The sequence below is a fragment of the Trachemys scripta genome, chromosome 6, assembly GCF_013100865.1.
Source record: "Trachemys scripta elegans isolate TJP31775 chromosome 6, CAS_Tse_1.0, whole genome shotgun sequence".
Taxonomy (NCBI): Eukaryota; Metazoa; Chordata; order Testudines; family Emydidae; genus Trachemys; species Trachemys scripta.
Genome location: NC_048303.1, coordinates 118,745,814 through 118,757,917, shown reverse-complemented (window position 1 = coordinate 118,757,917; position 12,104 = coordinate 118,745,814). Strand labels below are relative to the sequence as shown.

General features: G+C 48.7%; 1 protein-coding gene across 1 annotated transcript in view; it reads left to right on the top strand.

The window, feature by feature from the left end:
• Window positions 1-2,707: 2,707 nt before the first annotated feature.
• SHB (SH2 domain containing adaptor protein B) overlaps window positions 2,708-12,104 on the top strand; it is a 140,941-nt gene continuing 131,544 nt past the window's right edge. The window contains exon 1 of the mRNA XM_034774138.1: window positions 2,708-3,336. Within this exon, the coding sequence (XP_034630029.1) occupies window positions 2,776-3,336 (561 nt within the window). The 5' untranslated portion in view covers window positions 2,708-2,775. The remainder of the gene's footprint in view (window positions 3,337-12,104) is intronic.

Genomic DNA, 12,104 nt, shown 5'->3' with positions numbered 1-12,104 from the left:
ATAGGCATTTTGTCATTGATTTCAACAGGGCTTTGCTTCACACATCAAGTCTAGTCTTCCCTGATTCATCGGAGAGCTCTTCCTAAGGGACCCACAGATGTGGACTGGGAGTGCTCTTGGTCCTCAATGGAAGGGAGGGTGTTGATTCCTTCATTGCCAGATAATCCTAACCAACCTGCTGCAGGGGTGAACAAAAACACCACAAACTCTTCATGTCCTTCCTCTGAGATCAAACTGAGAGAGTCACTATAGGCTATTGTCTCTCCACCTCTGCGTCTCCCACCTCTGCAGTCCTACTGAGCTCACTCCTCTCCTCTATTCAGCGAGGGTGTGATATAGATCTATATAGTCTATATAGACTGAAGAACTGCCGGTAAGACTGAGGTGAGATTGGCAGGCTGCACGCTGAAGAACAGGCCTCCTATATAACCACAACCTTCTCTTAGAGGTTTTTAAGGTCAGGCTTGACAAAGCCCTGGCTGGGATGATTTAGTTGGGGATTGGTCCTGCTTTGAGCAGGGGGTTGGACTAGATGACCTCCTGAGGTTCCTTCCAACCCTGAGATTCTATGATTCTAGTGAGGGCCTCTCCTCTCAGAAACCACGGGGACCTTTTGGGCTTCTCAGTGCTGCTGGGGCCCCAAACAGCAACGACAGCCAAACCCGCCCAGTTCTAACTGCCAGAGACCAAAGACTGCTCACCCTCCTCACAGGCACGGCTGCAACCATACAGATTCACACCAATCCCCCCTCCGCGTCTTGAGTTATTGCGGTTGTTATCTATAAATGAAGCCACATGCCCTGGGAAAACTTCAACTGATACAAAACACAATATCCTGTCTGCTTAGCAACACAGGTCACCACGAACACATCACCCCGTGCTCTGCACTGGCTCCCTACCGTAATCGGTTCAAGGTGGCTCTCCCATAGTCAAAGCCCTCCATGGGACAGGCCTTTTCGGCCTGTGAGGTTGCCTCTCCTACAATGACCTTAAAGATTTTAGGGACTGTTTCCAAATCCCGCTCCGCCCCAAGAGGGTGTTGCGAACACATTCTGTTGACATTGTCTGTCTGCCATTTCTTGGTGAGGATGGATCTTTAAAAAGCAGCAGACTGCGCGGGGCCCAGTTAAAAGACATCCCTAGAAATATGCCTCCCAAAGACAGACTCTCATTTTAAAACAAATCTACAATCAGTACAATTCTTACAGGACCTGAAAGGAACAGTAGGAACTGGGTCAGCCAGTACAGGGCCTGCAGAACCAAACGTGCCGTCTACTCCCGCCCAGTGGCCAGGCTGAACACCGCATGGCTGAAGCGACATGTGTCAGTGTCAGAGTAATACAATCACAGGCTGCTAGAGGGACGGAAGAGGCTCATCCGTCCTCGGCAAGATTTCACACCGCAGCACACTTTGAAGAACCTTTCCCACTCTTGCTTTAAACGTCCCAACGTAATGTGGCTTCTACTGTTTCCCTCGGGAGATCTAGTCCATAGATCTCACTGTCCCCATCTCAGTTTTCCTGGTTTTCATCCCATTCCTCCACCCTGGGAGCCCCGAAACAATTCCTCTTCCTCAGCGCTTGGGCGTGTTTACCCCAGTGTTAATCTATCAATTCTTCGCACCCCTAAAAAACCCGGAAATAAAACCCGGCGGGGCAGATGATCTAGGAACAAACCATTCTGCTTCACCAGCCCATGTTTCGTGCCCAAATTGTTTGCTTGTGTCCGAGTTTGGCCTGCGAGTGCATGGGGGCAGGTCTGTGTCTGCCTTCACATTTAGCGCAGTCTGGCACAATCACAGCTCCATAAATAAAAAGCTCCCCGCGGCACTGCCCGGAGCGGATCCCTCGGGTCCTTTTCCGCACACTCACTGGGAGGAAAGGCCCGGGAGGGTCCGTGGAGTGTAGGAAAGTGGGTCTCCTGGCGCCTGGGTGACCTTAGCCCTACAGACCCACCCGAATTGTACTGAAAGCGCCGATACGTGTAAGCCGGACACGCTTTCAGTGGTGCGTGTCGGAGCGGCTGGGACACGTGTTGAAGCCGGGAGCCAGCCAGCCCTCCCTGCGGCAGCCGGGCGCATTGTCCAGGGGCTCGGCTAGGTGCGCGGCGTGCGGGCTAGATCAGAGCAGTGACAGCGGTTCCCCAGTGGGAAGCACCGGGACGGGACCCATCCCTCCACCGGAGCGCCCAGCCTCGGCGAGCGGAGCCCGGGGGAGGCTGAGCGGCTAGGGCAGGAGGCGCAGCTAGTCCCCGGGCCCCGAGCCGAGCCGGGGCACGGAGCAAGTTCCCCGCCTCCCCGGCACCTGGGCCGGCCCCTCCCCCGGCCCGGGATAGGCAGGGGCCCCCTTGCCGGGGGCGGGGGAGTCTCGGAACAGCCGCGTCCCCGCCTCCCCGGTGCGTGCTGAGGTCAGGCCGGGCGGGGAGCGCGGCGCAGCAGAGCCGGGCTCGGGTTGGGGGCGTGGGGTGGCTGGCAGCGGGGCAGCAGCCGGAGCCGGAGCGGAGCAGGACGCTCGCTCGCTGCCCGGAGCCCGCAGCGGGTGCCGGGAGAAGCGGCGCGGGGCGCAGCGCGGCGGTGCCTGCGGGGAGCCCCCGGCACCGGGAAAGTTGTGCGCGGGGCAGGAGGCGGTCGGAGCCCGCGGCCGGGCGGCCCCATGGCGGGGCAGGGGCTGCCGCGGGCCGGGCGCGGCGGTGGGCAGCGCCCCTGAGCGCCGGGCAGCGCCCCGGCCCGGCCCCCCGTGCGCCCTCCCCATGGGCGCTGCGCCCTAGCGCCGGACCATGGCCAAGTGGCTGACCAAGTACTTCAGCCTGGGCAACAACAAGGCCAAGAGTCCCCCGCAGCCGCCGCGGCCCGACTACCGGGACCGGCGCCCCGGGGCCGAGCTGCTGGCCGCGCACCGCCACACCTCGCCCCGCCTGGCGCCCCGCCACCTGTGCGACGACCCCGGCGAGCTGCTGCGCGCCTACCGCGCCCAGAAGGAGCGCGACTTCGAGGACCCCTACAGCGGGCCCGGCTCGTCCCTGCGCAAGCTGCGCGCCCTGTGCCGCCCGGAGCCCTGCGCGCCCGAGGAGCCGGCCGCCAAGCCCCCCTCGGCCGCCGGCTCGCCGCACCTCTTCCGCAGCCAGAGCGAGCGCCGGCCGCCCACCCCGCCCGACGGCCGCTACCTCTCCCCCAAGCACCGGCTCATCAAGATCGACAGCGGCTGCGAGGGCGCGGGGGGCTGCAAGGGCGCCGCCGCCCCGGCCATCACCTGGAGCCCGCCCGGCGGCGCCGGCAAGAAGGTGGGCAAGTGTCCGGAGCCGCCGGAGAGCAGCGTCCCTTCCGCCAAGCCGGAGAAGGTGAGAGCGCCGCCGGGCATGGGGCACTGGGGTTGCCGTGGGACGTGCTGGGTCTCGGGGCAGACAGGCAAGCGGTCCCCAAGCTCGAGGCTTGGCAGGGCTGTGACCCTGGTTTTGGGCAGTACAGCGGGCATTCAGCCGCCCGGTCTGCGGGAGCTGAAGGTGGCACCAGTTCTGCACACGCCCGCGGGGAATCTTTGAGACGCAGGGTGCGAAGCGCTTGAGGGGAGACCAGCTGGGGGGGCAGGTTGTCTCTTGGTCAGAGGCCTGGGCACCGCTAGGCTCCGACTTGCCGTGTGGTGACGGTGACTCAACTGCTTTCTCTGACCAAATCAAAGAGCAAGATCTGATGCCATCATGTGTCAGAGGGGGGAAGAAAGAGAGAAAGGAGAGGTGTCCAGGTCAGTAAAGGGGGAGAGAGTTTTTTTTTTTTAATCTCAGCCTTGCAGGAAATAAGATTTGGAAAAGATTAAAAGAACTGTGGGTCAGGCACTACAATAACCAGAGTATTCAAAGGAGTTTAACGCCAGCCCCTTGATGCTGGCACTCAGAGCTGGAGGTGTTAGCAAGGTTGCTAGTAGTGCTGAAGATACATCACCATCTGTTCTATTGCTGTCTGTGATTTTATGTCACCTATGCATCAAACATCAGAAAGCAAGTGAAGCTTTTTACAGGTTTCGCTGTGACCTACTTTGCCTGATTTTTCAATCCATCTCATTATTTTGTCTTCAGATATGAAAAGTGATTTATGTGCTAGAATCGGGAGATTTCTTGGCTTCAATCATTTGCATTTTTCCTGGAGATGCTCTGTGGAAATAATTCTGTGATTTAAGTTGTGGATACTTACTACATAACTTTTTGAGAGCTGTTCATAGGGAAAGCAGTATACATCACCTTCTTCCTTTTGCATGTACGCTGTCTGTAGGCAGTCATACTGAACAAATTACAAAAGTTGATTTGAAGAGTAAGGCAAATGGTAGTGAGATTGCTATAGAGACTATTTAATGGAAACTTATGTCCAATGTTTGGAAAGCCTTTAAATATATATTAAGAATATAGGGATTCTCTTCCATACAACTGAATTATTTTGCTGGTCACTGCTTACTTCTGGTGTAGGTTCTAGAATATAAGAATACCTGACCAAGATGTGATTCAGCACGTGAGGTTAGCTCCATATGTTTGTCACTGACTGATATGAACATTATGGAAGGGTTGCTTTTAGTCACTTATGTTGAAATGTAAATAGACACTCGATACTATGGTGATGAGCACCATAGAAATGCCTGTAAATGAATGGGAGGGGAAGTTCAGTGGCAAAGGTGAAGCAGAGATTAAGGTTGAGTAAAGTCCCATTGATTACGCCATATCTATTGGTGGTTTGTGCAATAGAAGGCACAATACTGAAAGAGATTTCAGTGCTTGAGGCTCAACTGAAAATATTTTGCTTTCTTCGGGTAGTATTTCTCTACAGCAGTGGTTCCCAAACGTTAACCTGTGAACCCCTTTCACTAAAATGTCAAGTCTTGCGGCCCCCCTCCTAAAAATGAACATTTCCAGGGATTTTGTCCTTTACCCGAGTATAAATAATAAAAGCAGTGATCTTGGAAGTTTTTATGACATGCTTATTACACGCTATTTATTATTAATTATTATTTATCATGACAGTATTTTTATTACATTATGAAAACCGCAACACTCTTCCAAGATCTCACTTTTGTAGCTTGTATCGCTTTGAATAAGCCTGTTATAAGACAAGGCTCCTATGTTTCATCAAGGAGTATCAGATGTGAAACAGCATGAAGGGATTTAAGAAGCCAACTCAGAGTTCCTCCTACACAAGCATTCAGGTCTTGAGCAGTCCAGGCAAACACCACACGTTACAACAAAGCTTAAACTTGTTCTTGATAATAATTTTAAAAACAACACTAGCTGCCTATTTAATTTTAAAAACAGCAAAATATATCCACCTCCCTTTCCATTTCTTATAAAGAGTTTTGAAGTTTAAATCTCCTCAGTGTGATAGATATGGTTGCTTTGATCTGCTTAGCTCTTGGAAGTCCAGGGGCTCCGGGCTGCTGGCCCAGTGCTGCCTGGAGTTCCTAGGGACAGCTCTGTCTGCCATGAGTGAATTTTTTCCCCGAGAACCTCCAGGGTTCACAAACCCTGGTTTAGGAACCACTGCTCTACAGGTATGTACCAAATACTGCAAACACTAGACCATCTATGGAGAAATCATGGCGGCCTTTGTACAGGGAAGTAGTATTAATCATTTAAAAGTGAAGCTGGTATCCCCGCTTTTATTATCCTGATAACCATAGTCTAGTTTTCCCTGAGCGTAGTAGTGACTAGTTCTCAATTCAACGGCAGTGTACTCTGGAGTGTACAGGAGAGATTAATGTAACAGGAGGTTCATATAATCTAAATATTTGCTGGATATTATCAATTTAAATTGATAAGTGTGTGCATGTTTAGGCATATAACATGGTTGAATTGAATGGTAACACATTTCCATTGTGATTTAAATGAATAAATTATATTCTGTCCTAACCTAATTCCAAATAAATTAAGTTGTCAGGATAAAATAAGATTAAAACTCCAAGATATTTATTGTATTGTCAGTCAGTCATATGTAGTCACTGACTGGAAACACTTCTTTTCAAGGAAGTGAGTGATTTAAAGTTAAAATATTAATTCTTGTTTCACTTCTCCATAGGCCGCATGGCTTGAGATCTGTATTTGAAAGTGGCATGCCTCCGGCCTCTCCTCCTTTGGGGCATGTATATTTAGAAAGTACCTGCCTAGTAGGGCATATGCAATGCATAATAGTTGCTCATTGGGCATGAATTTCTAAAAATCACATGACAGTCACAAGCAAAATCATTTTACTCAATTTTAAACCCTACTGGAGCATTTTTTTTTTTAAATAGCAGCTTCTAAATCTGCAACCATGGCAGCCTGTTATAAAACATGTACAGTATTTACCCATTAGATTGGAACAACTCAGGGAACTGCTCTTTTCAATTATATACTTGTTCTGAGGCTACATGCTAAGTTAAACAAAACAAACCCAACAATCGTTTAAAAATAGTTTGGATAAGCAGTTGAAGGCCCTTAAAGTAGGATAATGCCAAAAGTGACTTCCCAAATCTCAGTTATCACTTTTCTGATTGATATAAGTGAGAGAGAACACAAACTCTTAGCATTTTGAAGAACAAAACTGGAACCAGACCACGGCTGTAGTGTGAAAGGCATATATACTTGACTATTTTTGCCTGAGCTCGTGTTAGTCTTGTTTCCTGCTGTGATGGCTCATCTCAGTCATGAACATTAATGTACCTGGTCTCACGGGGGGAGGGGTGGGAGGACCAGATATAAGTTGTCTGACTTCTCTGACTGTGCTAAGTGCATACTCCGATTATATTTCCACATGCATGGTACCAGGCTAATATTCCACATAATAGGATTTGGAGGTCATTACTGACTTTCAGTGTTCCAAGGAATCCAGCTATAGACTGAGGACTCAACCCAAACAATGAAGCTTTCCTGTTTGGTAACATCAGATGATATTTCTGTTAACTTTCGTAGGAGGCGTTAATTTCCTGAACACTGACTTTCTCAGCTATAGAACAAAGAGGAACGACATAACTTTCCAGCTGAATTATTTGCTTCCTCTCAGTTGTGGAAATGAGAACTCTCTGGCTTTTCCATTACTCTGACAAGCAGCGGAAGGGCCTGGAAAGTTGGTCCAAAGGACAGGGAATCACTCTTTCTATGAAATACTCTTTAGAACCTTAAGTTCAGCACAAGATTCTCGTAGGTATTGGTTGACTTTAATAATATTTATATTTCAGTGTCCAAAGACCCCAGTCGGTGCTGGGGCCCCACGGGTGACAGTGTGGTCTACTCAGTGGGCTATGGGAGTCAGGGAACCGAGGTTCTTTTCCCAGCTCTGGCATTGCTCTGTTGTGGGAAGGTGGGCCAGTCAGTTCACCTCTCTGGGCCACTGTTTTCTCTCCTGCGCTGTCTGTCTTCTCTGTTTAGATTGTCAGCTCTTTGCGGCAGGAACTGCCTCTCGTTGTGTGTGTACAGCACCTAGCACATTAGAGGCTTCAGCCAAAATCAGGGCCCCAGGCGCTACTGTAATACAGATAATTTGCTAAGCAGTAAGTACACTCAGGAGATGTGATTCTCTGCCCCAACAAACTTGCAATAGTCCCAGATAACCAAGAAAAAGGGGCACTCTGCATTAGGTGAAAACATATGGCTTTACTTAACGCTTTCTGCGTTAACGGTAACACGAAATGTCATAAATCTGCTCGTGTGTTAAACTGTCGAATTCATTAGACATCAGTAATTGAGCAGTGCAATGGGTATAGAACGGAACTTTTTAAATGAATGTAAACGCAGCCCAGGAACCCAATGCCGTTGTGGAGTCCCGGCCCTGACAGCATGTGGCAAAGCTTACTGTGTGATGGCCTGTTCGTGAGCCTTGTGAAATATGTTTAAACCAATGGAAAACCCGCTGATCTGGCCCAGAGCAACGGTTGGGCAAAAGTGAAACCTAAATCCTGTTGTGTTAACTGGAGCCTCTTGTGCTGTGAAGCACCTTGTTTGCTTCGTAACTGGTCCGTGGCTGTCTTGCACTCCAGAACTGCGCTGCAGATGGAGTGGTACTTAGGCACCTCAGACAGTTACTAGGCTGTGGCTGTAACTTTTGGAAATGGTGGTGGGTTTTTTCTTTTTTTTTCTTTTTTCTTTTTGAGACTCCTGCCCTACATAAAGCTTTTAAAAGCAAATTCATTAGGTGCTGATGCAGTCAAAAAATTAGTTCCTGCAGGAATATCTGACATGATTTAGTTAACACAAAATCAAGCTGATCCCTCGCTGCCTGTCAAAGCTGCGTGTGCATGTTTGATGTTGTGACCGACAATAACCTGCGACTCGGAGGTACCTGAAGAATCAAAGCTGGTGAATTTGGGGAAAGAGAGTCCTACAAGGAAAAACATCATGTACGTGAAACAGTGGGAATCAACTTTTAAAATATCTAGTCAATACATTGTGGTTCTGCAAACCTGCATGTTCCAGAGTCTCCCACATCTAGTTACTTCTGTGGGAATTCCATCTGGGTATTTCAGGACAAAACTAGGCCCAAAGACTTTAGTGTATTTACTTGGCTTTTTTGCTCAAAGCGGTAGTTGCCATGGTAGAACTCTTTGAGGTGGAATTGAGAGGGCCTGATTCATCTCCGTCTTGCACTTTCTGTGTTGGGGTAGATGTGTGCAAAATGGGGATGAAGCATTACAGCAGCATCTGCTCCCGGTGGGATCTTGCACACACTGCCCCCTTCACCTTCTTCCACAAGTGTGGGATGTCAGTGCAAGGTACCATGCGCGAGAGAATCGGGCCCAGAATGTCTGCTTATATTTAAGGTGGGCTTTTGTTAAAAGCGTATGTTTGGTTGCATTAATGAAACGTCTAGTACGGATTGTTTAAAGTGACTAAGCCCAAAGTGCCCCTCTTCCTTTAAAGGTCTGAGTAGTTTTCCTCCTTAAGATCATCTCAGGTTTCAGACTGTGGGAAAAAGTTTGTTTTAATCACTGTTCTCGTTTCGTAACAAATAACTTCCTGCATAGTCTCCTCTGCGTTAGGCATGGAATGCAGTGACACATAGCAGGTGCGAGATGTGCTGCCAAAGAAATGGGTGTATTTGATGGCATAATAAATACTCTCAGTCTGAGGGGGCAGAGCAGAAATGAGGGAGGGGCGCACAAACGCCACATGGCAGCTGCTGGGAGGTAGGGTTCTGTATCTGAAGGCGAGCGCCTCGCTGGCACAGTTGGCTGCATTCTCGCCCAAGTTTTGAGGAAGATACGTCTCTCTGTTTGTTTGCATGTGGCCAACACCACTTTGCAACATGAAGAAAAACCTTTTATTTCTGTGGGATGTAGTTCTAAGGAGCACCATACACCCAGCCTAAAAGTTATATGCAAGACGGTTTTGTTGTTTTGACCAGTACAGTTTCATATATTCTAAGCAATATGGGGCTAATTCTGTCTGAGCCTTTAATCTGAAACTAGTGATACTAATATAACATTCCTGATCAGAGCGGTGCTATTTTTTTTAAATTGAGATTTCTTTAACACATTTTTAAATATTTCCTGTTTCTTCCTTGCTGTGTAAAGTATCAATCTGTCTTTTGTGGACTCATTGCACGTAAGCAATTAAAACAACCAAAATGCGTCTAATGTACGTGGTGATGAAGTGTTGTGATTGATACTAGCATTTAAACAGGCTTGAACATTGTAAGATTGCTGTGCAGAAGAGGCATTTAGATTTTTAAGGACAAAATACTAGTATGTTCTTCTACAGTGGCTCTTATCTGAAGATCTGTAAGTACTTCACAAATGTTGAATTGCAACACTTGTTTGAGCCTGTGTACACACAGAGGTGTGATTATTCTAGTGGCAGGTCAAGTACAGCAACTGTCTAACATTGGTTAGCAATCCTACAACAGTCCAAGTGAGAAATATCTCCATTTAGAACGGTAAGGGGCTATCGATAGGCAGAATATAAGTATCTGCCTTGGACTTACCCTGGGAAAGAAGTGTCATGCCATAGGATGTGATGTTGAGGAGTTATACTATACATTGCTATTGACAGACTGCCTGCTGGACCCTCATGGAACCCCTGTTCAGTGCGAACTCAGTAAAATCCCACCCACGAAATAACCATCACCCAGCTAATCCTCTGAGATCTCCCCTCAAAGCATTGGCCCACCCTGACTGCTTGGCTTGTGAGATCTGTCCAGATTACAGCCAGGAGGGTAAGGCCAGTGGACAGTTGTCAGAGGAGGCTAGCATGGGAAAGGAAGAGGAGAATTTATAGGGTGGTATGGATCCGTTTTCCTTCAGTATTCCAGCATCCTCCGTTTTTCTCCGATTACGAAATACCATGTTGTAAGCATTCACTACTCATGGAAACTTTCCAGTCAAATATCTTCAATATAGCCCTGCGCACATGAGCAAACTCTCTTCCACAAATAATTGAGGGGACCTGTAACCTGAGAATCAAATGAATTACTTGAGAACCTTCTTTCAGTGGCAAAAGTTAGAGTAATAAATGCCATCGATAGTGCATCTTCAGTGTCCTTGACCATCAGGCCTTTTAATTACTTTTAACTGTTTGTATTTGATGTCTTGTGACACTGATTTCCTTCCCCCACCCTAATTGTAAGAATAGATTATTTCACATCACGCAGCTTTTCCTCTTTCCGGTCCCTCATTCTGGCTCAGTGTCTGCTGGAGTCCCCACTTCTCGCTATGTAGCCTATATATAGCTGCAACTCTTTCCTTCCAGGAAGGGGTGTAGATTCTTATTTATCTAGTCTATAAGCATTGCTCCTTCACTCAGAGGGTAGTGTTAGAGAGACGTTCAGGCCCTTCTCTGTCTCTGGGGCCTCGACATACTACACTGTCTGCACCTATTTTGTCTCTAGAAATGGTGACTTTCCCATCTGTGAGCCTGACCTGAAAGCCAGTTGCTCAGTTCCTTTGATCAAGTGCACTCGCGCTCTGGCTCATCGTAAAGCTATTTCTTCTGGAAATAACTTTTGACAGTCTCCTGACTGCTGTTTTACAACCAGAACAGCTGTTAGGTCTGAAGCAGTTTCCTTAGCAGTGAAGGGTAAAACTGGAAAGTTTGTGGCTTGAGCATTGCACATTTCATCACCGCAGTATCTGAGCATCTCCCAACAGCCTGTGTGGTATGGAAATATCGTCTCTCTTTTTCCAGGCTGGGACCAGAGCTGCAGAGAGGTCAGAAGAAGTCAGGGTCAGATTGGGAAGAGGACCAGCTTCTCCTGAGTGCTTTTTGGGCACCACTGAAGTGTTCTTGTAAGGTCAAGTTTATGTTCTGAAGGTGATGCTTTTTCTGTCAAAAATACTGAGCTGAACCTAGGTGTGTCCACCCTTCTCTGGCACTTAGACCCCGGCTAACCTCCTAAACCCCAATAACAAGGGTGATTCTATTTTTTGTTCACTACTTAGGGCACGTCTACATTTAAAATGCTGCATTGGTGCAGCTGTACTGCTGTAGCGCTTTAATGAAGATGCTCTACACTGACAGGAGAGCTCTCCCGTTGGCATCGTTAATCCACCTCCCTGAGAGGCGGTAGCTGTGTGGATGGGAGAAGCTCTCCCTCCCCCCCCCCCCCGCGACATAGCACTGTCTACGCGGGGGGGCTAGGTTGCTATAACTACATTGCTCAGGGATGTGGATTTTTTTGCACCGCTGAGTGATGTTGTACTGACATAGGTCTGTAGCATAAGTGCCGACTCCATGGGTGCTCCAAATTGGTGGGTGCTCTGCAGCCAAGATCCCTGCTCCCCCCTCCCCAGCTCGGCTCCGCCTCCTCCCCTGAGCGCGCCGCGTCCCCGCTTCTCCTCCCAGGCTTGCTGCCGCAAAACAAGCTGTGGAAGGGAGAGGAAAGGAGCGGGAATGCAGCACGGTTAGGGGAGGAGGGCGGGGTAGGGGTGGAATCAGGGCGGGGGAGTGGGAGCACCCCCTGGTGGCGCCTATGGTCTGTAGTACACAGCAGACCTTAGTGGTGAGCGTAATGTATTAATGTTTATGATGTGCTCCAATAGAGCAGTGATAAGTGTTACAGAAAAACTTAGGAAAAATTAAACTTGATTCAACCGCAGTTGGTTGAGTTGTCGCTTAGAGCTATGTGGCGAGCAAAATCTAGATCTTCTAGGGCACTCTTGTTG